Here is a 27,593-nt window from a genome sequence, read left to right as displayed (position 1 = left end):
AAGAGCTAAAAAGAGAAATTGCATTTAAAGTAACTTCAGATAATATAAAATACTTGGGAGTCTCCCTGCCAAGGCAGACTTAGAAACTCAATGAATACAACTATAAAACACTCTTCACACAAATAAAATCAGATTTAAATAACTGGGCAAACATCACCTGCTCATGGATAGGCTGGGCTAATATAATAAAAATGACAATTCTACCTAAATTAGTCTACTTATTTACCAATCTACCTTACCAATCAAACTTCCAAAAAATTACTTTAATGAGCTAGGAGAAATTGTAACTAAATTCATTAAAAGCAATTTAGATAATTTTGATTACATTAAATTAAAAAGCTTTTGAACAAACAAAACCATTGTAATCAAGATCAAAATAAATGGAGTAAATGAGGAAACAATTTTTACACCTAATATTTCTGACAAAGGACTCATTTCTAAGATATGTAGAGAACTGAGGAACAAGCCATTCCCCAACTGACAAATGTTCAAAGGATATACAGAGGCAATTTACAGATGAGAAAAATCAAAGTTATCCATAGTCATATGAAAAATTGTTCTAAATCATTACTGATCAGAGAAATGCAAATTAAATCATCTCTGAGGTACCACTTCACACCTCTCAGACTGGCCAATATGGCCAGAAAGGACAATGATCAATGTTGGAAGGGAAGTGGGAAATCTTAGACACTAATACATTGTTGGTGGAGCTGTGAACTCATCCAACCTTTCTGGAGAGTAATCTGGAATTACACCCAAAGGGCAATAAAAACGTGGATATTCTTTGATCCAGCAATACAAGTACTGGGTCTATGTCCTGAAGAGATGAGCAGAGAAATCTCTGCAGACTTCCCTTACCTTCTCTGGTGGTGCAGGATACTTTCTCCGATTCTCCCTGCAGGTTCTGTGGTCGATGCTCCTCACTCCACACTCACCCAGGTGCAGCAGAGTTCTCTCCTCTCCCCTTCAAGCTGTTGCTGGTGATCTCTGGGCTGGGCTGGACTGTGCAGTGGCTTTTTTTCCCACCCCAGGTCTTGGTGAAGCACACCTTTCCTGTGGAGGTTCTAAGTTATCTTGAACTGGGAAAATGTATCACTCAGTCTTTCTGTGGGTTCTGCCCCTCTCAATTTTGGCTAGAGCCCTCATTTGTTTGTTTTTTGGGGGTTGGGGGTCGGAGTTGTCGGGGAATGCTGCCTTCACGCATACCATCTGTATCCAGAGAAAGAATCATGGGGTTTGAACAAAGACCAAAGTCTATTACCTTCAATTATTTTTTATAAAAAATATGTCTCATATACTACATAATTTTGCTATCTCTAATATTTTATTTTCTCCTCAAGGATAGGATTTCTCTCCCAATACATTCATTTGTGATCAGTGTATAGCATGGAAACAATGTAAAGTTTATTGGACTGCCTTCTCTGGGGGGATGGGGGAGGGAAGGGAGGGTGGAGGAAAAATTGTAAAATTCAAAACCTTACAAAAATGGTATGTAGAAACTACTATTGTATATAATTAGAAAAGAAATAAAATAGTAAGAAAAAATTTTGTAAAAAAAAAAAGTCTGGAAATTCTCCAGGAGAATTGTTGGGAGATGGAAACAGCTTCAAGGACCCTGAGCAGGGGGTTCCTTTGAGGACAAGTCTGGCAAATGGCAGGAGGAGGAGAAGCCGGGCTCAGGGCCAGATGGAGCTGTCTGGGGCTGAGGAATCTCAGACTCCTCTCTTGGGAGAAGCCAGGCCTCTGGTCTCCCTGTGTCTGCCTGGGGGGGGGGGGCGCTGCTTTTGGGGGAGGGGGATGGTTATTGTTCCCCACCCAGCAGGTCTGATTTGGCTGCCTTGGCTGAGCCACATGAGAAAGGACTGGCCATTAGGAAGGGGGAGTGCCCTTTCTCATGGGCACAAGAGGGCATGCCAGGAACTGGGGGGAGATGATGTCTGCCCTACTGGGGGCTGCCCCCCCCTTGAGTCAAGACAGAGAGTTAGTATGGGCCCTTAGGGTCTGGGACTGATGGAAGACAGTTCCTACTACCTGGACACCAGGCCTGGGGAGGATGAGGTCAGTAGGCTGGAAATATAGTAATTTCCATTGGGAATCCAAAGGGGCCTCTGGGAGCCTGGGTTGAGGGCAAGGGGTCCTCCTAGGGAGGTCTCTGGTAGAGCCCCAGATCACCCCCTCTGATTCTCTTGCAGAGAGCCAGGTCCAGGTTTCTGAGAGTGGCCTCAGTCACGGCTGGCCCAGCATCTACGTGGCATTCTCAGGTTTCAGGGCATCTGACCCCTTTCCTCTGTTTCTGGGTTGCTGAGGGACCAGTGGTCTTTCTGGGGACTAGTCCTACCTGCAGAAGGCTCCTACCATTTTGCTCCTGGTGGAAAGAGCTCTGAGGAGCTGACTTGTGTGGCCCTGGAGGAGTCAGGGAAGGGCCTGGTGCCTGGCCATCCCCTCTAGCAGCTGTAGAGGCTCTTCAGGGGCCAGAAGATGCCACCTTGCTCAGAAGCTGTTTCTCAGAACAGCTGGTTGTGGCAGAAGCCCCTTGGTGGAGGGACCCTGGCAGGCTTTGTGCTTCAGTGAGAAGCCCCCAGACCATGGAAGGACCAGGTCAGGGAAGCTGGGGTGAGGAAGCTGCAGCCCCATACAGCACTATGCCTCCCCCAAGGGAGCAGTCTAGTCATCCATTGCCAGCACAGGGCTGGGCCCATGAGGGAACCTTCCCAGGGTTTGCCGATGGACTTTCATCCACAGACATGAATGGAGCCGTTGGGGAGTTATCTGAATCAGGCCGGGGTCACAGTAACCAGGAGAAAGTGAGGCCATGGGGGGGGGAGGGGGATGAACGCTGAAGGACAAATTGGAGGGATCTCCCTGCCCAGCAAGAGGAGCCCAGGCTCAGGTAGGGGGCAGGGGAAGCCCACAGAGTCCCTCCCTACCTGGCAGTGCTCATAAGGTAGGTGACCAATGGGTCCTTACTCATCCCTGACCCCCATCCCCCTTCTCAGGTCCAGGAACAGTCTTAGGGTCCCCTGAACCCTTTCTGCTCTACAGGCAGAAACCTTAATTTGTCCCCTGAGTCTACATCTCCCCACACCCCACAGATTTCCCCATTTTTTCCTGCACTCCTCAAGCCCTCACCTCTTCCTTCCCTCAGCAGGTGACCTTGCCCTCTATTTTACTGAGAGTATGGAGGTCATCCCATGATGGACTTCAGCTTTCCTTGCCCTCCCTCTCTAGATCTCCATCCATTCTGTCATGGCCGGTGAGTCAATGGGGCTCCAGTCCTTCTAAGACATTCCTTGCCTAGTGCTTCTGGAGGTGCAATGAGGTACCTCAGTGATGACAGAGGGGTTCTACAGCCTTTCTCTGTCCCCTCCCAGGAGCTGTCATTGGGTCTAAGATCTCCAGAGGGTGCTGTTGATCTGAGGATAGGGGCTCAGCTTGGCATGGAGTCAAGGGGCCCCTCATCCCCTGAGTTCCCTCCTCAGGGGCTCTGGTTTAGGTGAACCCTTGGCAGGTGCTTCCTCCCTAGTCCTTTCTCATTTCATCAGTCAATTTTGAGGGAGGGGAGAAAAGCTGGGGATGGTAAGAACTGAAATTTTTTTAAGGTTTTTTCTTTTGTAAGGCAAATGGGGTTAAGTGGCTTGCCCAAGGCCACACAGCTAGGTAATTATTAAGTGTCTGAGACCGGATTTGAACCTAAGTACTCCTGACTCCAAGGCCCGGTGCTTTGTCCACTACGCCACCTAGCCTCCCCAAGACACAAACTTTGTAAGAAAAAAACCAAATGTTTCTTTTTTTTTTTCCTCTACCTAGAATCTCCTCTGCACCATTGGCCCAGTCCTGCCCCCAGGTTCCAGGAGCACCAGTCAGTCAGAACCTGAGGTCCCTCCTGCAGGTCTCCAGAGCAGGAGCAGAAGCAGATTTGCACAGAGGGGAAAGGGGAATCCGCCTCTCTACAGGGCCAGGGCTGTTCTTAAGGGAGCCCTGGGGGAACCCAGCCCCAGCAGGAGAGTCTCAGGACCCAGAACTCTGGGAGGAATCTCGACCATGGCCTTAACTCCTGGCTGTCTACAAAGGTGAGAATTTCCAGACCCTATTCCCTGGGGCAAAGACCCCACAATGTCTCAGGCCAGAGCTAGTCCTGCTCCTGACCAGCATGCCCTTGGGGTAGAGAGCCCCTTATCTCTGACCCAGCTCTTCTGGCAGGTTCTGGGGCCTCTGTTCTACTGACTCAACCTCCTTCAGTGTCCAAGAGTCTGGGAGAGACAGCCTCCATCTCCTGTAGTGGAGCTAGTACCGTTGCATACTGGTACCAGCAGAAACTCAGTCAGTTCCCTGTACTAGTGATTTATTATGATAATAAGAGGCCCTCAGACATCCCCGTTTGCTTCTCTGGTTCCAAGTCAGGGATCATAGCCTCCCTGATAATTTCCGGGCTCCAGGCTGAGGATGAGGCAGATTATTACTGTCAATTGTTATGTTCACAGTGATATAGACTGATGGGGAAGTGAGACGAAAACCCCTCCAAGACCTATGCCCATTGTGCCCTTCCCTTTGGGCTCCAGAGAGGTCCCTGGGGACAGAGACAGTAATACCTCCTCCTCAGGCCCCTCCCCCCCTGACCTTCTCCTTCTGAGGCCCCTTTACCAGCTCCAGGCCCTCATTTGTTTCCTCCCTCTCTCCACATGTCCCCTCTCATTTCTGTTTCCACCTTGAAAGACCATTTTTGGTTCTTCTGTGACTTGGGCAAGGCCCCCGGTGCCAAAGTGATGAATGAGGAATAAATTCTCTGTCATCCTTCCAAATTCCTCTCCAAACAATGAGAAATCCACCACTACAGTGATCCAGGAGCCAGGAAGCAGAATGGTTCAAGAACAGCGGCATTCTCACAGTGGGGTCTGGGGTAATCCATCCTAGAGGCCCCCTCTCTCCTACAGCAGCTCCCCCAGGAAAGTGAGCAGTTTGTGCAGAGCAGCAGCCCTTCCCAACCCCCCAACTAGCCCACCCTAAGCACAGATAGACCTTAAGCCCATTGCTTACCAGTTCTGAAGCCTCACCTGGGGCTGGCAGCAAGACTCCAGCCCCAGGGTTCACCAGCAAAAATGCTGGGTTAACAGAAAGACTTCACCCTGGAAGAGGTCAGCAGTTAGACCCCAAGTCCAAGGATGGTCAAGAGGGAGGACTCCCTCATCCCCACTATCAGCCAGAAAGGAAACCTGTCCTACAGAGAAAGCAAGAAGCTGAACTGTGAAGCCCAGGGAAAGCTGGCAGTGAGACCCTCAGCCCCAGCACAGAAAAGTTGGGACAGGGCAGGACCAGAGTCCAACTCTCTCCTAAAACACTAAGTCTCCAAAAAGGCAGAAAATTTGAGCAAAACACAAAAATAGAGTTTGAGAGTCACTATGGTAAAAGGAAAGACCAAGGCAAGAATTTGAATGGGGAAAATAATGTCAAATGGCTACATGTGAATCATCAAAGAAAAATCTAATCTAGTCTCAAGTCCAAAAATATTTCCTGATGAAGCATAAAAAGAATTTGAAAAAGCAGATTACAGAAGTAGAAGAAAAAATGGTGGGAAATGGAAGTAATGCAAGAGAATCATGAAAGGGATATTGCATGATAAAGGACAGACAGGTATTAACTGAGGAAAATAACTCCTTAAAATTACACAATTGGTCAAATGATAGAGGATATACAAAAAAAATCACTAAAGATATTAACTCCTTTAAAAGTAGAATTGAATAAATGGAAACTAATGACTTCATGAGACAGCAAGATACCATAATAACAAATCGGGAACTTTTTTTTTTTAAAGTCAGAGAAAATGAGATATTTCTCAAAGGACAAACAATTGTCTAGCACCTTGCTTCAAATTTTCAAAAAATTATTTTAATGAACTACCAAAAATTGTAACTAAATTCATATGGCGAAACAAAAAGTCAAGAATATCAAGGAATTTAATGGAAAAAAAAGTACAAAAGAAGGTGGCTTAGCCTTACCAGATCTAACATTATATCATAAAGCATCAGTTATGAAAACTGTCTGGTACTGGCTAAAAAATAGAGTGGTAGATCAGAGGAATAGACTTGGTGCAAAAGAGACAGTGGGAAATGATTATAGTAATCAGCTGTTTGATAAACAAAAAGAGCCCAGCTTCTTGGACAAGAACTCTCTCTTTGATAAAAACTGTTGGGAGAATTGGAAGCTAATATGGTAGAAACTTTAATTAAACCAACATCTCACACCTTATACCAAGATAAGATCAAAATGGATGCAGGATTTAGACATTATAAGCAAACTAGAACAAGGAATAGTTTACCTGTCAGATCTATTGAAAGGATCACAGTTTGTGAAATAGAGAATATCATTAAAAACAAACTGGATAATTTTGATTATATTAAATTAAAAAGCTTTTGCACAAACAAATCCACTGTAACCAAGATCAAAAGAAATGAAGTAAATTGGGAAAAATTTTTAAAACTAGTATTTCTGACAAAGGACTCATACAAAATACAGTGATTGAATTGTGAAACATTTTAAATTTTATAGAGTTACAATTTGTATTACATAGAATTCGACACAAAGGAATTGAAATATGATGTACTGGATTTGGGATTATAATCAAGAACCACCGATCTACCAAAATCGAGCATAATCTATAAAGTCAAATGTAGGCATATAAACAAATAGAGTGTTTTCACATATTTTTACTTAAAAGATGAGTCCTGAAAGAAAGAAATTGTCCTCTAAACACAATACTTAAGAAAAGTATAAAAAAGGAAAAACAACCAAGAAAGAAAAAATAGAATAAATTTAATAAAATTGATCTGTTTATCTTATATGGCAAGATAAAATTTGCAACTCCAGCAGTTTCTTACAATTCTGGCTTCTGATAATTACAATTACACCAAAGTTTGATTGATGATTGGTTAAACCAAAGTGAGCATTGTTAACAAGTGTTTCTCAGTGGTTGGCCAGATTTTGAGGACATGAGGCAATATTAGTTATCTACCACATTTGAGAGACACTAACACATAATCACCATGCCACTTGAGTCCTTATTTTAATTACAGAAAAAAATGACTTTGCAAAACTGCCATTTAGTCACAAAATGAAGGCTAAAACCAAAAGTTGGCTTTTCCTAAGTCAACATCCTTATTCCCATTACACCATGATAAGCAAATCAATTAAGTAATCAGTAACAAAAAAAGAACAATAAAAGACTGGATGTACTAATGGCCAAAAGATTGGCATGAGGAATGCGGCTTCAGTTTTCCAGTGAATGAGAAAGCATCATGAATGAACTTGTTACCCTTCTTATCCTGATTAGAAGCCTTCTGTAGTCTCAGATCTTATTACCTTTTTAAAAGGTTGCTTCATGTTTTGGTATTAAAAGATGATTTTTTTATTGGCTGACATATATAGACAGTCCGAATAGATCAACTAATATTACAGGGTGAGCAACTCCATTCAAGAAAGCCCCTATTTGAATCACCATAAATATTCAAAATACCAGCTGCTCAGAGAATTTTGTAAGGGAGGCCATGTAAGTATTTCATTAATTCTTTCAACATTTCATTAAGATAGGAGGTGATAGGCAAAGTGATAGTTTAGCTAATGAAACTCCTGTGATGGATAGATCCATAGATAGATATGATTTGAGAGTGCTTTATCTAATTTAAGGTAAATGGTTAACCAGGTAGGAGGTTGTTAATCAGTGATAAATATACTCAGATTTGGCCTCAGACATTTAAAAAATATTTTACTTACTCATTTTTGCAACTATGTGTAATGATAATTTTCATCAATCTTTTTTTTCAAGGTTTTGAGTTTTATCTTCCTCCTTCCCTTCCAATCCCCCCTCCTAACAGAAAGCAATCTAAAATATAAGTATAACAATATTAAACATATCTCATTATTATGTTGTGAAAGAAGAATCAAATCAAAATGGAAAATTAATGAGAGGAAAAAAACATAATACAGCACAACTTTTCAAAATTGAAGATAGAAAGCTTTGTCTGTATTTAAACTCCACAGCTCCTTTTCTGATTATGGATGGCATTTTCCACCACAAGTCTTTGAGAATTGTCTTTGATTACAGTACTGCTAAAATCAACAATTCTATCATGGTTGATCACCACCCAATGTTGCTGTTAGTGATATTTACTAGCTCTATGATGCTGGACAAGCCACTTGACTTTGTATATTAGTTTCCCCAGCTCTAAAATGGACTTCACATGCTTCCCAGATTTCTGGATTTCTGATCTTCACACAGGAGTTGAACAAGTCTGGGAAAATTTAGAGAATGCTCAGGAAGCCTCAGCAAGCAAAAGGAAAGTCCTATGAAAATCTTCATGGGCCTTCCAGCCAAGATGGTGGAGAGAAGATAGGCACGAGTACTAGTCTCCTGATCGTCTTCACATATATAACAGGAAACAAACCTCTTAACAGAAATCTGATCTATAAAACCCAGAAAGAGAAACTAGGAGAAGATGTACCTCAAGGTTTGTCCTCCAGGATCATGGGTGAGTCCTGGCACGGAGGGCAGACTCTGCTGGGAGCACAGGACAGGGTCAGAACCTGACAGCTCCACCATCCTGATGGGCAGCATGGGCGAGAGTCGGAGAGCTCGACTAGCTTGATCAGTGGGGCGGACTAGAGTCTGGAAGCCTAAAGGTGGGGCAAGCCTGACCGGCCACAGGGAAAACGAGGGAGCAGAGGCACTGATTGTGGCACTGACAATCTGGAGCCTGCAGAGCTAGAGGGAGTTGAAGTGCAGGAGAACTGCAGCCATACTTTCATTTCAGTTGAAACATCTTCCCAGAACAAACACAATTACAGCCCACCTCTGCCCCAGGCTCTAAGGGCAACTGACCTCCCTCGGTGGTGAATAGGGAAAGCAATTACCTTGCCCTAGGGCAAAACCTACCATCCTACAAAGATAAAAGTACCCCCCAGCTTCATCCACCCCTTCCAGGCTAAGGGAGGGGGCCTCAAATTAAGGTCACAGACACTCCAGAGAAAGTAACCATTTAGAAAGCAATCCATTAATCAAACAGCAGATTCCTCTAATCATTTCCTGCTATTGTACCTAGGCTATTCCACTAATCTACCACTCTATTTATTAGCCAATACCAGAAAGTTTTGATGACTGATGCTTTATAATATAATTTTAGATCTGGTAAGGCTGAGTCACCTTCTTTTGCACTTTTTTTTTTCATTAAATCTCTGGGTATTGACTTTTTATTTCTCCATATGAATTTACTTAACAACTTTTTCTAAGGACACTAAACAGGAAATTTAGTCTAGGTAGAACAGTCATTTTTATTATGTTAGCTTGGCCTATCCATGAGCAGTTGATGTTTGCCCAGTTATTTAAGTCTGATTTTATTTGTGTGAGAAGTGTTTTGTAATTGTTTTCAAAAAGATTTTGAGTCTGCCTTGGCAGGTAGACTCCCAGATATTTTATATTGTCTGAGGTCACTTTGAATGGGATTTCTCCTTCTAGTTCTTTCTGCTGTATCTTGCTAGTCATATATAGAAATGCTGAGGATGTATGAGGGTTTATTTTATATAATGCAACTCTGCTAAAGTTGCTAATCATTCCTAGTAGTTTTTTAGATGATTTTTTTGGATTCTCTAGGTATATCATCATGTCATCTGCAAAGAGTGAGAGTTTTGTCTCTTCCTTCCCAATTCTAATTCCTTCAATTTCTTTTTCTTTTCTTATTGCTGAAGCTAACATTTCTAATAAAATATTGAATATTAGTGGTGATAATGGGCATCCTCATTTCACCCCTGATCTTATTGGGAATGCCTCAAGGCTATCCCAGTTGCATATGTTGCTTATTGATGGTTTCAGATAGATACTGCTTATTATTGTAAGGAACAAACCATTTATTCCTACAGTCGCTAGTGTTTTTAGTAGGAATGAGTACTGCATTTTATCAAAAGCCTTTTCAGTATCTATTGATATAATTAATCATACTGACAGTTTTCCTAATATTGAACAATAAATCTTACTTGGTCATAGTGTATTATCCTAGTGATAACTTGTAATTGTTTTGCTAAGATTTTTGCATCTATATTCATTAGGGAGATAGGTCTATAATTTTTTTTCTTTGTTTTTGCTCTTCCTGGTTTAGGTATCAGCACCACATTGGTGTCATAGAAAGGGTTAGGCACAGTTCCATCTTCACCTATTTTTCCAAAGAGTTTATATAGAATTGGAACCAATTGTTCCTTAAATAATTGATAGAATTCACTTGTGAATCCATCTGGCCCTAGAGATTTTTTTCTTGGGGAGTTCAATAATGGCTTGTTGAATTTCTTTTTCTGAGATTTAGGTTTTTGATTTCCTCTTCACTTAACCTAGGCAACTTATATTTTTGTAGATATTCATCCATTTCAATTTTTTTCAGTTTTTTTATTTCATTTGATGTATTCTTGAAGTCTTGTAGATTCATTAGTTTCTAACTGTTCAATTCTAATTTTTAGAATTTTATTTTCTTCAGTTATCTACTGTGCTTCCCGTTCCAGTGGGTTATTTTTACTTTTAATGGAATTGATTACTTTGGTCAGTATGTCATAATTTTCTTGCATGACTTTCATTTCTTTTTCTCGATTTTTCTTCTTCCATTCTTCTTTGTTTTTTTAAAATTCTTTTTTAAGTGCTTCAATGAGCTTTTTCATTTGGGTCCAATTTATAGATTGTTTTACCACTTCTACAATTTTTCGCCATTTTATTCTTCAGACATGGCACTGCTATCATCTTTATCTGTGAAGTATTTTTCTATAGTGAGCATTCATTCACTTGTTAGCTTTTAGCTTTAGGTAAATAGGCCAAAGAAAAAGGTCACTTTGGTTGTACCAGGATCCCAAACCACATTCTCCAGGAGTCAATGAACTCTGCTTTGACTTTCCAAAATCATTAAGGGTCAGGCTTGAGAAAGTTTTTAGAAATCTCTTATCAACAGTAGTGGCTGCTTTTCTTTTTTACAGAAGTGTTCTGCTCTGCCTCAAGTTTCTTGGAATCCAACAATCCAGAGACAGAATGCATCTCATATTGAAGAGAAGGTTCTTTGTTTTTTTTTTTTTTTTTGTTAGGTTTTTGCAAGGCAAATGGGGTTAAGTGGCTTGCCCAAGGCCGCACAGCTAGGTAATTATTAATTGTCTGAGACCGGATTTGAACCCAGGTACTCCTGACTCTGGGGCCAGTGCTTTATCCACTGTGCCACCTAGCCACCCCGAAGGGAAGGTTCTTGATTGTCACATGCAGTGCTCTCAACATAGGCTGAAAAGGAGCTCATCGGTGGCCTGTGGGAGATACAAAGTTCCCCTGAATTTGCCTGAAATTGTACTCCAGTGTGCAAAATCTGGTTTCTTCTCTTATTCTGGTGTTTTTCCCCAGTTGTCATAATGCTAACAGTAATTTTGCTTATTCTGAAGATGTGTTTTTGAGAACATCAAGTTATGTCCATAATGCTAATTTAGGAAACTCATATTACATTCATAAGGCTACTCTCCGGTGTGGATCCTCTGATGTGGAATAAGATGTGATTTTCTTGTAAAAGACTTTCCACAGTGATGACATTCATAAGGTTTCTCTCCAGTGTGACTTCTCTGATGTTTAATAAGAGTGCCCTTCAATGAAAAAGCCTGTCCACACTGATTACATTCATAAGGTTTTCCCCCAGTGTGGATCCTCTGATGTATAGTAAGACTGATCTTCCAAGTAAAAACCTTTCCACATTGCTTACATTCATAAGGTTTCTCTCCAGTGTGGATCCTCTGATGCACAGTAAGATGTGATTTTCTTGTAAAAGACTTTCCACAGTGATTACATTCATAAGGTTTCTCTCCAGTGTGGCTTCTTTGATGTTTCTTAAGAGTTTCCTTCAATGAAAAAGCCTGTCCACACTGATTACATTCATAAGGTTTCTCTCCAGTGTGGATCCTCTGATGTGCAGTAAGATATGACTTGATTCTAAAAGCCTTTCCACATTGTTTACATTCATAAGGTTTCTCTCCAGTGTGGATCCTCTGATGTATAGTAAGATGTGATTTTCTTGTAAAAGACTTTCCACATTGATTACATTCATAAGGTTTCTCTCCAGTGTGGCTTGTCTGATGTTTAATAAGAGTCTCCTTCAATGAAAAAGCCTGTCCACATTGATTACATTCATAAGGTTTCTCTCCAGTGTGGATCCTCTGATGTGCAGTAAGATAAGACTTGATTCTAAAAGCCTTTCTACATTGACTACATTCATAAGGTTTCTCTCCAGTGTGAATTCTCTGATGTCTAATAAGAGGCTCTTTCGATGAAAAAGCCTTTCTACACTGATTACATTCATAAGGTTTTTCTCCAGTGTGGATCCTCTGATGTATAGTTAGATTGAACCTCTGGGTAAAAGCCTTTCCACATTGATTACATTCACAAGGTTTCTCTCCAGTGTGAATCCTCTGATGTGCCGTAAGATAAGACTTGATTCTAAAAGCCTTTCCACACTGACTACATTCATAAGGTTTCTCTCCAGTGTGGATTCTCTGATGTAAAGTAAGACTCTTTTTCCATGTAAAAGCTTTTCCACATTGATTACATTCATAAGGTTTCTCTCCAGTGTGGATCTTCTGATGTTTAGTTAGAGTCTCCTTCAATGGAAAAGACTTTCCACATTGATTACATTCATAAGGTTTCTCTCCAGTGTGGCTTCTCTGATGTATAGAAAGACTCCTTTTCCATTTAAAAACCTTTCCACATTGATTACATTCATAAGATTTCTCTCCATTGTGGATTTTATGATGTTTAAGAAAAGTATTCTTCAATGAAAAAAACTTTCCACACTGATTACATTCATAAGGTTTCTCTCCAGTGTGGATCCTCTGATGTGCAGTCAGATCAGACTTGATTCTAAAAGCCTTTCCACATTGACTACATTCATAAGGTTTCTTTCCAGTGTGGATCCTCTGATGTATAGTAAGATTGGACTTCAAAGTAAAAGCCTTTCCACATTGATTACATTTATAAGGTTTCTTTCCAGTGTGGATCCTCTGATGTGCAGTCAGATAAGACTTGATTCTAAAAGCCTTTCCACATTGATTACATTCATAAGGTTTCTCTCCAGTGTGGATCCTCTGATGTTTAGTAAGAGTGTCCTTCATTGGAAAAAACTTTCCACACTGACTACATTCATAAGGTTTCTCTCCAGTGTGGATTCTCTGATGTATAGTAAGACTCTTTTTCCACTTAAAAGTCTTTCCACATTGATTACATTCATAAGATTTCTCTCCATTGTGGATTTTATGATGTTTAAGAAAAGTATTCTCCAATGAAAAAACCTTTCCACACTGATTACATTCATAAGGTTTCTCTCCAGTGTGGATTCCCTGATGTATACTAAGATTGGACTTCAAAGTAAAATCCTTTTCACATTGATTATATTCATAAGCTTTCTGTCCAGTGTGGATTTTCTGATGTACAGTAAGATTGGCCCTTTGTGTAAAAGACTTTCCACATTGATTGCATTCATAAGGTTTCTCTCCAGTGTGGATTCTCTGATGTACAGTAAGATGGGCCCTTTGTGTAAAAGCCTTTCCACATTGATTACATTCAAAAACTTTCCCTCCGGTATTAATTTTCTGATGTACAGTAAGACTTTTCTTGGATCTTCCACCTTGATTACATTCAAAAGGTTTCTTTTGGTTGTGGATTCTCTGATGTTTAACAAGAGATTCTTTTGATGAAAAAACCTTTGCCCATTGATGAAAATCATGAGGTTTCTCTCCAGTTTGGACTCTCTCTTGTGTAATGTCAAATTCTCTCCATATGAAGTCACAGGCACTGTTATTCATGACACTTTGCTTCTGAGTTTCTTTCACAGAAAGAATTAGTTTTCCAATATTCTCCTTCATTTCAAGTCTGATATCTTCTTCTGAAAGAACTAAACAAGAAAACAAATATACACCAACATGCTTATTTCCCCTTTGCAGCACTGGTAGAACTGAAACTCATTAACTATTTATTCTCCTGCCCCCAAATAAAAAAGCCAAACTTGAACTTTTCATGGAGAGAACCTATCAGTTTAAAATGGCATTAGCTTATATCCTGAGGATAATTTACTTTATAAAGAATGGCACATAAAAGCCTGTTTGGGTCCCAACAACAAACATCAACTACACTTGTGACACAGGCATTCTCACAACATTTTTTTTAGGTCTTTTTGCAAGGCAAATGGGGTTAAGTGGCTTGCCCAAGGCCACACAGCTAGGTAATTATTAAGTGTCTGAGACCGGATTTGAACCCAGGTACTCCTGACTCCAGGGCCGGTGCTTTATCCACTACACCACCTAGTCACCCCTCTCACAACATTTTTATGATATTCACGATGTAAGTCAGGAGCTCAGACAGCTCTGGGGGAGAAAGTAAGTAAGGCTGGTGACTTAGCATCATATTCCCTCACTCAAATGCAATTCAAGGGCTTGTCATAGCATCAACTCCCTGATATCATGGTCTTTTTCCAAAACGAAGGACAAGCATAGTTCCTCACATAGAAAATTATTGATATATAAATATCTTAAACACAAATTTACGTGTACTATGTTCACTAGACTGTTCGTGGATGAGGGGAGGCAGTTGAGAAGGGAGGGTGGAAGAAAATTTGTAACAAATATGCAGGTTTGTTGAATTTGTAACAAATATGCAGGATTGTTGAAAAACTTTCATATAATTGAAAAAATAAAATAAAATAGAATTGTAAAAAACTACATTTTTCAAGAAGTATCTTATCTACCTCATGTCACATAAATCAAAAGCTTTCTTCTCCTTTTTGACCCCATATCAGAGGAAAAGATTATTCTTATGTTTGCTAAAGAAAATCCCTTTACATGTGAAAACTGTTGTCATTTTTGCTTTTCATTTTTTCTCTAAGACATCAGGGATGTGATGTCATCACAAGCAATTGAATTGGATTTGACTGAGAGGGTGCTATGCCAAATCAGTAGCCTGACTTTCTCCTCTAGAGCCATCTAGAGCCTGGAGATGGCCCTGGATGTGAGACCATCAGGATTAAGTGACCTTCTCAAGGTCACACAGCTACTAACTGTTAAGCATCTGAAGCTGAATTTAAACTCCAGTCCTCCTAGGGCAGATACTCTAATCCATTTTGCCACCTAGCTGCCCTATGTGCAAATAGTCTCATTCCAAAAATCATTCAAACACTCAGCTAGTATAATCCTCAGCAGGTATCTCCATTTTTTAAAAATTAAGTTTCACTCTTGCATGCTGACCATTTTCTTATTGTCACAAATAAAACCAGTTCAAAATCATTTTTAAAATACTTGTCCTTGATCCATGCATCCCTATGTGATTCTGTACAATTTCGTTCCTCCATTTCATGGCTTAACAGTTGGAGGCAACCTTTTCCAAATTGTATTCAACTCCTTGCCCCTGCATTTTTTTTCTTTGTCTTATTTTTTTCCTTTAAGTCTCTTTTCAGGCCCCTGTCCAATATATGACCCCCATTAGATACAAACTGGTATATCTAGGTAAAAATGTTCTATGTTTATTTCTAATTCTCAGTTCTTTCCCTATGTACAGATAGCATCCTTCTACAATTGTCCTTTATACATAATTTGGGTATTTTTAATAGTCAAACAAAAAAAAGGAAATGATCAATTTCTCAAGATTGCTAAAATTCAATGACTATTCTTAATTCTGATCCTTCTAGTCTTCTCTGCAGGCTTTGACTCTGTCAATCTTCCCCTTTTCTCAATAGTCTCCTTTCTAAATTGTAGTGACATTATTCTCTCCTGTTTCTACTTCTCCATTTCCAAAAGGAAACACATTCTCTTTCTGCTATCCCTCCCATCTTCTTGTATTCCTAATGCTATCCAAGGCATCTCCCAATAGTCCAATGCAATGCAGTACTCCTCAACTCTCACACATTCCCACGCCTGAGCCCCACCTTCAATCTCTTGCAAAGTCCTCTTGATTCTGCCTTGGTGACATCCTTCACATATAACCCTTTCTCTCTCAATGCTGTCACTATCTTGTGTCTGATCATGGTCACTTCACATCTGAGATTTTTTAAGAGGTGGCTGGTTGGTCCGGCTGCCTCAAGTTAACCTCCCGTCTAACTATTCCTCTACCCAGTTGGCAAATTCTTCTTCCTAAAATTCTCACCAAGTCACAGTGACTCCCCAGCAAAACCCCATCTACAGCTATTAAAGCACTTTTATCTCTACCCTCCCTCTAGGTTTTCAGTCTTCTTTCACCCTATTTCCCCCATAAATGCTAGAATCCAATGATATGGGGGTTTACTTTCTGTTCTGAGAACAGGATGTTCTACCACCAGAATCTATGGTTATTCCCTTGACATCCCTGTTCCTCAAATACTCTCCCTGGTTTCCCTGATGACCAACCAGATTCCACATTCCACAATAAGCCTTTTCCAGTCTTTTTTAAATTTGAGGTCTTCTCTCTTTAATTAGTTCCACTTCTATCCTGTCCATCAGGGGTTTCTACATAGTTGTTGGGCTCTTCCCGGCTCCAGGATTTAAGTAACATTAAAGCAGGGAGACTCCCTTACATCTATTGATGTGTTGGGTGCTTTACACAGGGTCTGGGACATTATGGGCACTTAGAGGTTCATTGACTTGAAGAAGGTCTAGGAAAGAGCCTAGAGAAATTTACCTATCCCATTTTTGCATTTTTCAAAAGCCAAATCACAAGCAAAGCCTTTCTTTTAGTATCATAGATTGATCCCTGGAAGGGAGTTGAAAGGCCATGGAATTCAACTTAATTTTTTTACATTTGGAGAAAATGAGACTCAGTGGTTCAGTGACTGACCCAAGAAGGCACTGTCAGGAAATATCTAAAAGGATCCCCAAGGCAGCTGTTCCAACCCCCAAATCCAGCCCTTGCTTCCCTGTAACACATAGAAGCCCGGGCATCCTCACTGTCCTATACCTGCTTTCATCTCACTCACCTGAACAGCGGCTCCTCTGGTCTTCCAGCTCCAGCATCCATGGAACTTCCTTTTGCTCAAAATAAGAAATCACATCTTGTCTGGGAACTGGAAGACCTAGACAGGGAAATCAGTTGGGGATGAAGACGGAAAGTTGAAATTTAGTTCTCTTTTGGAAAGGGCTGCATACACAGAGCTGTTGCACTTTGAGGATGCCTCCATGAAGCTCACAAGGAGGAGCTTGAAGTGACCCATGAGTGCTTGTAATGCAAGGAACCCAAAAGACGATGAGTTGTTATACAAAATGTTCTATTCCTCTCCCCCCATCTTAAGCCCCACCCCCATCCTTATAGGTTCCATTCCACCTCCTTCCAGAATAGGGTAAAATGTTAATTTGCAAGACCAGGCTCAAGTCCAGGGAACATAACCATTTTGCCCAACTCCTCTCCCCTGTTTCTTAGTCCCTGAACCATACAGAAACCTAATGTATTGCTCATTTCGGGAGTCTTTGCCTCTTTAGATGAAATTCTCTATTGGCAACATCCATAGCTGTGTCAAATGCTCTTTTCTTTTTCTTTTTTTCTTTTTAAATTTTTTTCCAGTTATATACAATAGTAGTTTCTACCTATCATTTTTTGTAATGTTTTGAATTTCACAATTTAACCCCCAACCTCCACACAGAAGGCAGTCTGATAATCTTTACATTGTTTCCATGCTATACATTGATCAAAATTGAATGTGTTGAGAGAAAAATCATATCCTTGAGGAAAAAATAGAATATAAGAGATAGCAAAGTTGCATAGTCCATAAGACTCCTTTTTTTTTTAAATTGAAGGTAACAGATTTTGGTCTTTGTTTATACTCCATAGTTCTTTCTTTGAATACATATGGTATTCTCCATCAAAGATATCCTAAAATTGTCCCTGATTATGGCATTGATGAAATGAACAAGTCCATTAAGGTTGATCATCACCCCCATGTTGCTGTTATGGTGGACAGTGTTCTTCTGGTTCTGCTCATCTAATTCAGCACCAGTTCATAAAAGTCTTTCCAGACTCTGGATTCCCATCCCTCCTGATTTCTAAAAGAACAATAGTTTCCCAAAACAGACATATACCACAATTGGTTCAGCCATTCCCCAACTGATGGACATTCACTTTAATTCCAATTCTATGCCACCACAAACAGGGCTGCTGTAAATATTTTTGTACAAGTGACATTTTTGCCCTTTTGCATCATCTCTTTAGGATATAGATCCAGTAGTGGTACTGCTGGATCAAAGGGTATACATATTTTTATTACCTTCTGGGTGTAATTCCAAATTGCTCTCCAAAAAGTTTGGATCAGTTCATGGCTCCTCCAGCAAAGTATTAGTTTCCTGGATTTCCCACATCCTTTTCAACATTGATCACTGTTCCCTCACAAACTTTCTTCTAAAGCAAAATAGACTCTGAGTGGGGGATGACTGAAGGACCATTCTGGTCATATTGGCCAATCTGAGGTCTGAGGTGATACCTCAGACATGCTTCAGTTTGCATTTCTCTAATCAGTAAAGATTTGGAGCAGTTTTTCATATGACTACAGGTAGCTTTGATTTCCTCACCTGTAAATGGCCTTTGTATATATCCTTTTACCCTTTGTCAATTGGGGAATGGCATGTTTTTTAATAAATTTGACTCAGTTCTCTATATATTTTAGAATGCCAGTCTGCTGTTCCTGGCAATGCTAGAAGCACATAAGAAAGGAAGACAGTGGGTTTCCTAAGTCTCCTAACAAAGAATCAAAGAGCAGATATTTATGGAGGCTATGGGGAGAGGCTGAAGAGAAATTAATGGAGTTTGCATGAGGAAATTTGGTCTTGGTGCTACTTTTTCATAGAAGGATGGACTCAGAACACACTTTCCATTATCGGAAATCTTGTTAGTGCCATAGAGAGAAACTTGGGCCTAGACTGAGGAATGCCACAGTCAAAATCCAGTATCAGACAGTGACTAGCTGTGTGCCAAATCACTTAACCTCCATTTGCCTCAGTTTCTTCAACTGTCAAATGGGGATAATAATATTCACCTAACTTGGAAGGTTTTTATCAAGATGAAGCAACATAATATGGTATAGAAAGCCCTCATCATATCATTTGGCAGGCAGGAGGTGAAAAACAAATACTTATTCCCTTCCCTTCCATTCTCACCATCTTGGTTATAATTTTGGGGCAAGAGGAAGGAAGGTTAAGGACAAAATTGCAGGAAACTTGCCCTTTCCTCTCTCTAAATTGCTCCAAATCCTCCATAGTAGGGAATGAAGATATTTCCATTGATAGTAGACACTGTTACCAGGGGAATTGTCCTTACCCACAGAGAGCAGATTCCGAACATTCTCCAGCATGATCTCCTTGTACAGCTGCTTCTGATGAGGGTCCAAGAGGCCCCACTCCTCCTGGGTGAAGTCCACAACCACATCCTTGAACGTGACCAACTCCTAGACCACCAAAAGTCATCAGGTGTACAGATGAAAGACTCTTGAGAAGTAAAGCGCCCACCCCTATTAAATCTAGATGCAAGCTAAAGCACAGAGAAGGGATTGACAAGAGGTCATGCCCTATATGAGAGTCAGAGTCAGTTCCAGAACCCAAGGTCATTAAGAGCCCAAGAGAATTCTGAGAAATGGATGTTATATGTCATTTGGAACAGGGCTGAGAAATTCCTTGGAAAATAATGGGGAATCAGGGAGAAAGTGAGGTGAGGTAGGAAGTGGATGTGTGCAGAACGAAGAGAGAAGGTGATGGGTAACTTCTTCCTCATCAGACCTGATGGGGAGGGGAATCCTGAGAAGGTGAGAGTAAAGCATACAAATGTTCAGACTTTCCAGATTGCCTCCACAAACTGATAGATAATCATCATGGAATGAAGGAACAGCAACTAAAATAAAGGGGTAAAGTCCTAGGAGGACAACTTGAGAGAACTTAGAGAAGAATTCAGGGCTGAGGTTTGGCCTGAGGGAAGTGGAGACACCCCACTGAATCATCCACAGGAGGCCATGAGAGAAGCAGTGGGGACCCCAAGACACTCACCTCGGTCACTGTTCCCTCATAAGCTTTTTTCTAAAGCAAAATAGACTCTGTGTGGGGGATGACTGAAGGCCTCACAAGTGGATCTGGAAGCCAAGCCTAGCAGTGCTGACCAGACATGACCCCAGCTGTGGGTGTGGGGAAGGAGAAGCCGCTACCATAGAAAACAAGAACATTTTTGGGGCAGTGAGGCTGGGACTGAATGGAGGGAAAAAGGAGACCCTGAGGTTGAGTCCCCAAAGAGAATTCAGTAAACAACAGTAAGAAGAGTTGAGGACTAGGGCAACAACTATGACACAGCTCAGAATCAAAACATAATCATAATATTAAGCTGTTAAAAATCAAATCAAATCAAATAAGGATAAAATGAATAAGGAAAGAAAAAAGAATCCAATTATTGATAGCTTCTTTGGTATAAAAGAAGATTTGGGATCATATTCAGGAGGAGTGTGAGGTTTAAAAAGAAAACCCACTCCTACTCTAAAGCATAATGGTAAATGGACATAAATACAAAAAGAAATCTTGGATGAAAGTTAGAAAGAATTCAAAAGTCAAATTAGAGCAAATGAGAAAAAATTAGAAAAAAAAGAATGTCAAGAAAATAACAAAAAACCCCATAACCAATTGGAAAAAGTGAAAAAAATTTTGGGAGGAAAATGAATAGTAATTTTAAAATCAAATAAGAACAAGGAAAAAATAACCAAGAAAAGCAATCAAAAACTTTGAAAAAATGTTAACCAATTAGAAGGAGATACAAAATCTTAAAGAAAATAACTCCTGCAAAATTAGAATTGGGCGAGAAAGATTGAATCTGAAACAGCTCATTAGAAAGCAACCAACCTGGAGAATAGATTAAGAAGAGACAATATCAGAACTGGGGAGCCACCTGGAAATTATAATCAAAAGAAGTATCCGGATACAATGTTACCAGAAATCATTAAGGAAAATTGCCCTGAAGTTCTGGACCAAGAAGCAAACAAAGACTCCCCATCACCACCTGGAAAAAATCCTTGGAAGAAAATTTGGTTGGTTCTTCTCCTTCGTTATTGAAGAAGACCAAAGTGACATCACTATGTTTGAAAGGAATTAGAATGTGTCTGACTGTGGCTAATCAGACCAATAGGAAGAGGAACATTTATTAGAATATCAGAGCCAAGTTTCACAGTTCCTGGGTTAAAGAAAAAATATTTTAAAAAGGAGAAAAAAATTAAATATTGTAGAAAAATAATCAGGATTTCCTAAAACCTAGCAGCTTCCATACTAAAAACACTGTAGATTTTAGAACACTGAATTGGAAAGAACTGATGTCAAATGTCACGAATACAAAAAGAGTTTTTAAAAAAATTAAGAAGGCTTTTAAAAATCAATTAAGAGGGGCAGCTAGGTGGCAGTGGATAGAGCACCGGCCCTGGAGTCAGGAGTACCTGAGTTCAAATCTGGCCTCAGACACTTAATAATTGCCTATCTGTGTGGCCTTGGGCAAGCCACTTAACCCCATTGCCTTGCAAAAACCCTAAAAAAAAAAAAGAAAAAATCAATTAAGAGAGATAAAGGTAAAATGAGAAAAAATTAAGACCAATCTTAAATAATCCAGAAAATAATAAAAAAGAAAGACAATTTGATATAATTTAAGAAAGAAAATAATTCCTGGAAAAATAGAATTGGACAAGGGGAAGCTAATGACATTCTAAAAGATCAACAAATAAAACAAAATCAAAAGAACAAAAATATTAATAGCAAAGAATGTGAATCATTTCATCAGAAAAGCAACTGTTCTGTAAAACAGAAGAGAACTAATATAAGAATAGTTGGACTGCCTGACAATAATTATGAAAGAAAAAAATCTTGATATAGTATTGCAAGAAATTAACAAGGAAAATTGTTCTTTAGTTCTAGAAACAGAAGGTTAAGAAGAAATGAAAAAATCCACCAATCACCACCCAAAAGAGATCCTAGGAGGAAAACTTACAGTAATGTCAGGAATAATTTTCCAAGATCCTAGGCTAAGGAAAAAATTTTGGAAGCAACAAGAAAAACCCAATATCCTGAAGCCACAATAAGTTTTAGATAAGGCATAGCATCTATTACATTGAAGGACCCAAGTTGATGGAATATTGCATAGAGCAAAAAAACTGAGGTGATGACCAAGGGTAACTTACTCAACATGTATATATATATATATACATATAAGATTTGACATCCTCAATGACTTTTAAGGTTGTGAAAACAACTCCAGAATTTAAGGGAAAGTTTGACATATAATACCTGGGAGAAAAATAAGGTAAACATTAAAGACCAATAATATGGGATATAAGTTTGAAAATATTATCAATGCCGTTATTACTGTAATCATTATTTGAAAAGTTTGAAAAATCAGCTTGAACTGACCTATGGATGGTGGAGTGATTCTAAAAGATAAAACTTTGTAGAGAGATATAAAAAGGAGTAATTACCTCATGAAAATGAAACATAAAAGGAAAAACTGGGTGTTTTTCACCCATTCTCAATATACTCATACATGAATACACATAAATACAAATGCATATATATATATATGAATACATTCACACAGACACACACACATATATAATGTTTGTATAGATGAGGATAAAAGTAAAATTGGAAGGAGGAAAATACACAATTAATTACAGTTTAGATAATGAATGAGATGAAATGACCTACAAAATGAGAGATTCACACTCAAGAAAATAAAGAGCAGAAGTAGAATTTATTAAACAAAAGGAAAAAAAGCCAGGAGCAGTAATCATGATCTCAGGCAAAGCTTAAGCTAAAATGGATTTAATCAGAAGAGAAAATTAGGGAAATTATACTATGGGTCAGTAATATTATTTTCTATTTTTATAGATCTTTTCAAATAACTCACTAGCCTGAGAGTATACCCACCAAAAGAAAGAAAAGAACTCTTTGAAAATAATTAGAAAATGCTTTTTATAAAAATAAACTCATAGCTCAATGTTTGAACACATAGTTTTGGTTCATTCATGGAAAAGGAAAAACCAATATAATAAAAAAGTGAGAATTTTACCTAGCTAACCTATTTATTTGATGTCATCACAATTAAATTCTAATTAATTATCTTACAGGAAAATATAATAACTAAGTTGATTTGGATGAACTAAATGTCAAGGATATCAAGGTAATCAATGAAAAAATGTAAAGGAAGGGGATCTGGCCATACTAGATCTCAAATTGCATTATAAAATAATAATTACCAAAATGATATATGATTAAAAATTAGAGGAATAGATAAGGAAAATATTGCAATACAGTAAATGATGGTGGTAATCTAGAAGATGATAGAGACAAAGATTCAAGTTTTCAGAACAAAAACATCATATGACAAAAAACTATAAAAATGGGAACACGGTTTGGTCATAAAGCATGTCACCGAACAAGTGAGGCAAGTCTTGAGTTGTTAATTTATCAATCTATGGACAGAGGAATTTATGGCCAACAAAAAAAGAGCAATACAAAAATCAGACAATTTTGATTATATGAAATTAAAAAGCTTTTTTTAAAAAATATTTTTGCAAGGCAATGGGGTTGTGTCTTGCCCAAGGCCACACAGCCAGGTAATTATTAAGTGCCTGAGCCCAGATTTGAACTCAGGGACTCCTGACTCCAGGGCCCATGCCCTAACCACTGTACCACCTAGCCACTCCAAATTAAAAAGTTTTTAGGCAAACAAAATTAAAAGGAAAGGAGAAAACTAGGAAAAACACTTTGTAACAGATATTTCTAGTAAAGTACTTGTTTATCAATTGTAGAGAGAAGTGAAATCAGCAAAAATACAGCTCAGTCACCAACTGATTAATTGTCAAAGGATAAAGACAGTTTTCAGACAGAAATCAAAACTATCTCTAGACATGCGAAAAATGCTTTAAATCACTATGGATTAGAAAAATGCAACTTAAAACAGCCTTAAGGTACCATCTCATATCCATCAGATACAACAGGAAGTGAAAATGATAAATGCTGGAAGTGAAGTGGGAAAACTGGGACACTGATGCTTTGTTGGTGGAGCTGTGGACTGCTCCAACCATTCAGGAGACCAATTTGGAATGTTCCCCAAAGGGCTAGAGAACTCTGCCTATCTGTTGATCCAGCAACATCACTACCAGCTCTAAAGCCTAAGGATAGTTATTTAAAAAGGGGAAAAGATTAAACTACATAAAAAGATTTACAGAATCTTTTTGTTGTGCCTAAGAAAGCAAGAAGATGCCCATCTATTGGGAAATGCAAAACAAGCTGTTGTGGGATTGTGATGGAATACTGTGGCATGTAGGATGGCATATGGAGAAAGAGACTGATGTGAAAGTGGTTTTGCAGCATTGTACATGTATAACCTCTCTCAGACTGTGGATAATCACAGGGAATGTGGGGAGCTGTGTGGATGTGAGTTTGTGTGTGTACACAATGCTAGGCAGGCATGAAGAGGCAATTTGTAATGAGGGAAAACTTACAAACAAGGAGGGCACCAGTTTTGGGTGGGGGGGCTAAGTACTCAAGACCTTCAAGGGCCCCATGAACCAGTTTAAAACACAGAAGTGAACAGGGCAGTGTGGTTACTAAGAGGATCAATTTAAAACTCCTTTTTTGGTAAGGAAACAATCCATAAGAAGGCCTTGCCAGCTTCATGAACATTCCCCTATGTCTATTTAAATGGATTTGGTTAATCATGTTGGTCTGATGTTTGTTTTTCATTCTAGAAGAAGACCAAGGCATCAGGGAGGTGATGCCATGACAAGCATGTGAACTGGATTTGAGTGAGGGGGGGATGCTAAGTCACCAGTCTCACTTAATTCTCCAGTCATCTGGCTCTAGTGGCGAGATATGAATAAGGATGACTGGAGATGGTCCTGGATCGAAGGCAACTGGGTTAAGTGACTTGCCCAAGGCCACACAGCTAATAAGTAGCACGAGTCTGAGACTGAATTCAAACTCCTGTCATCCTGACTTCAAGGCAAGTGCTCTAGCCATTGCACCACCCAGATGCCCCTTCTTGGACCAGCCTGGAGATAAGACTGCACTCACCTGAAGTGGGGGTCTGAGATTCCCAGGGTCCATTCCCATGGATCCAGGATTCCTCTGCAAAGATAGCAAGGACCAAAGTGACTCCATTTTGTCAAGTTCCTGGATCTTTTTTCTGGTCTTTAATCTGCCTTAGGGTCCTGATTCTCCCCCGGACCCCATACATCCACAAATGTAACAACAACCAAAGCTCTACTACCAGATGTTACTGCTAACCAGGAAGAGATTTTCATTCTAAGCCTTTCTGAAACCCAGGAGGCAGTCTAGACACACCTGGAAAGTCCCTCCTTTCTTTACCAGGGCTTACCAAAAACCATTTTTTCCATCCCATAATCTTAGTCCCAGGCTGACTACTTTGGGGATTATACTCTGGAAGATTGCTGTTTGTCAACCTTTAATAATAAAACTGTTCTAAGTTCTCTCCAACTTTGGCATCTGGATTTGACTCAGGACCTGCTGGGGCCAGGTCTTGGTCCTCTGCAGACTGTGCTCAGGAGGGACAAGGATCACTGGAGGGTGGGAAGAGGGAGGGAGGAGGGCAGGAGACCGGCCTCCAGGCATTTCTAAAGGGTGAGGTCCTACTGGAGTTATAAAAGCCCAGGCCCTGCCCTTAATTCCCCTCCCACTTAATGCTATCTTTCATTTTCTTCCTCTTCTCAGCTTCCTACAGAGGCAGGAGCTTGGGATCCCAGATGGGATAGCCAGGCAGCACCTCAGTGACTCCTGAGGCAAAGCTCTCCCTCTGACTGGGGAGGCCCTTTGTCTTCCCACATTTCCATTCTCCAGTTAACTTAGACAAGATCTAAACTACAGGAACCAGGGAAAGTGGAGGATGCAGAGGCTCTGGAAAGTCAAGGAAAATATCAGGGGAAACCTCAGACAGGGAAACAAAGTTCAGTCTGGAATTCAAGCCTGAGTGGGCTGAAAGAGGTTGAGCAGGAAATCTTTTTGTAGTGGCAAAGAATTGGAAATTGAGGGAATGGCCAGCAATTGGGGAATGGAGGACCAAGGTAAGAATTATTTGGAGTACTATTATTCTATATGAAACCAGACTTTAGAGAAGCACAAAATGAATGACAGGAACTGATGCTGAGCAACAGGAACAGAACCAAGACAACACTGTACACATTAACTACACTGTAAGCGGATCCACTATGAGGGCTGCAGCTCCTCTCAGCAGGCCAGAGATGAAGGACAACCTGGAGAGACCCCTTCTGGGCAAGGCCAGCCACATCTGGGTAGGGGTGGGGATCTCCACAGAATCTAAATGTATACAAAGTTCACTTTTTTAAAACTGCTCTTATGGATCTCCTTCCCATCTCCTGGTTTTCTTTCTTTTCCCTTAGTTCTAATTCTTCTTAAACACAATGGCTAATACATAAATATGTTAAACACAAATGTGTACAGACCACTTGTACTGGACTAATGTGGAAAAGCATCAAAGCAGGAAACTGGAAAAACAAAATATAAACACACACACACACACACACACACACACACACACAGACTCACATACAGAGACACACAAACACACACACGAAGTTGAGGCAGGGAAGAAGGAGGCCTGGGTATGGGGATCAGGGATAGGGTCTGGGAGGTAAGACATTCTAACAAGGAGAGCTCAAGGATTGAATGAAGGGTTCTTGGGAGACACTGGACCTGGGAAAACAGAATGACTGAGTCCTACAGCTAAATGAGAAGTGGGGAGGATAATGATACCCCTGATAAAACTTCTTGAAAATTGGAGATAGGGAGACACATCTGGGATCCAATGGGGAAGCAGGTCAAGATTCAGGAGTTCAGGAAAAAGCTTTGGGGACTGTGTCTAAAATGGGGTCCTGGGAGCAAAGACAGGACTCCTGGATTCTCATAGGACCCTGGTCTGAAGGCAGGAAAAGTGAATCTCTACTCAAGAGATGGGGAAAGGGAAACAGGACACGTGGGGCCTGAGAGGACGGTGACATTCAGGACTCCCAGATTCCTGGGGGCAAAATCTGAAGTCTGGGAAAAGGTGACCCAGTGGTCAATCTGGGAAGCATTACAGAGGGAGGCTGGGAAATGATTAGGAGTCTGGAAAATAAAAAAGTGGTGGGGAAGAAGTTAGCTCATCCAGTGGCTTGGCTTGGGAGGGGAGGGGGCTCCCAGCAGACTTGCAGGACACTCACAAGGAGGCCAAATGATGAGGATGAGACCCAATGGCAAGGGAAACTAGTGGAAGACAAGAAACTGGGGGAGGTCGGGGGAGGGGAGCTCTGCTTCCAACCTACCTGGGACATGCAAGCACAGAACTGGCTTCCAGAAGGCAGAGTGATCTCAGCTTCAAAGGAAGAAAGGAGAGATAACTGAGAGCCAGGGAAGGCAGAACAGGCTCAGTTCTAAGACTTCCGGCTACCCACCAGCCCCCTCTTGGAGGGTCTTCCTAGTCCCAAAAGCACCACGCTCTGCAACCACAGAAGCTCCCAGGATCCTCCAATCACATCCAGGGCCAGGACTCCAGGACCCAGTCTGCCTCTCCTCCC

The 27,593-nt window shown here is 40.3% G+C and overlaps 1 protein-coding gene and 1 long non-coding RNA gene across 2 annotated transcripts; one reads left to right on the top strand and one right to left on the bottom strand.

The window, feature by feature from the left end:
• Positions 1–2,860: 2,860 nt before the first annotated feature.
• Positions 2,861–25,500, top strand: LOC141504061 (uncharacterized). Its single transcript, XR_012473195.1, has 3 exons — positions 2,861–3,253; positions 3,808–4,070; positions 24,753–25,500. It is a non-coding gene; the product is annotated as an uncharacterized LOC141504061 (long non-coding RNA).
• Positions 10,068–27,593, bottom strand: LOC141504056 (uncharacterized). The gene is made up of 5 exons (XM_074208910.1): positions 27,342–27,593; positions 25,078–25,131; positions 19,307–19,433; positions 16,980–17,075; positions 10,068–13,934 (listed from the first exon to the last, which is right to left on the bottom strand). Exons 1-5 carry the CDS (start codon positions 27,348–27,350, stop codon positions 11,512–11,514), a joined length of 2,709 nt encoding a protein of 902 aa, XP_074065011.1. The 5' UTR covers positions 27,351–27,593; the 3' UTR covers positions 10,068–11,511.

Source organism: Macrotis lagotis, unplaced genomic scaffold (assembly GCF_037893015.1).
Source record: "Macrotis lagotis isolate mMagLag1 unplaced genomic scaffold, bilby.v1.9.chrom.fasta BILBYCTG047, whole genome shotgun sequence".
NCBI classification, from domain to species: Eukaryota; Metazoa; Chordata; class Mammalia; order Peramelemorphia; family Peramelidae; genus Macrotis; species Macrotis lagotis.
The sequence above is the reverse complement of the archived record's forward strand: the minus strand, read 5'-3'. Positions and strand labels throughout refer to the sequence as shown.

Coding starts and splice junctions, on each gene's coding strand:
- LOC141504056 (XM_074208910.1), bottom strand. Junction 19,434..25,077: donor ATCTCAGACCCCCACTTCAG/GTGAGTGCAGTC, acceptor TTGGTGGTCTAG/GAGTTGGTCACGTTCAAGGA. Junction 13,935..16,979: donor CCAGAGGAGCCGCTGTTCAG/GTGAGTGAGATG, acceptor TTTCTTGTTTAG/TTCTTTCAGAAGAAGATATC.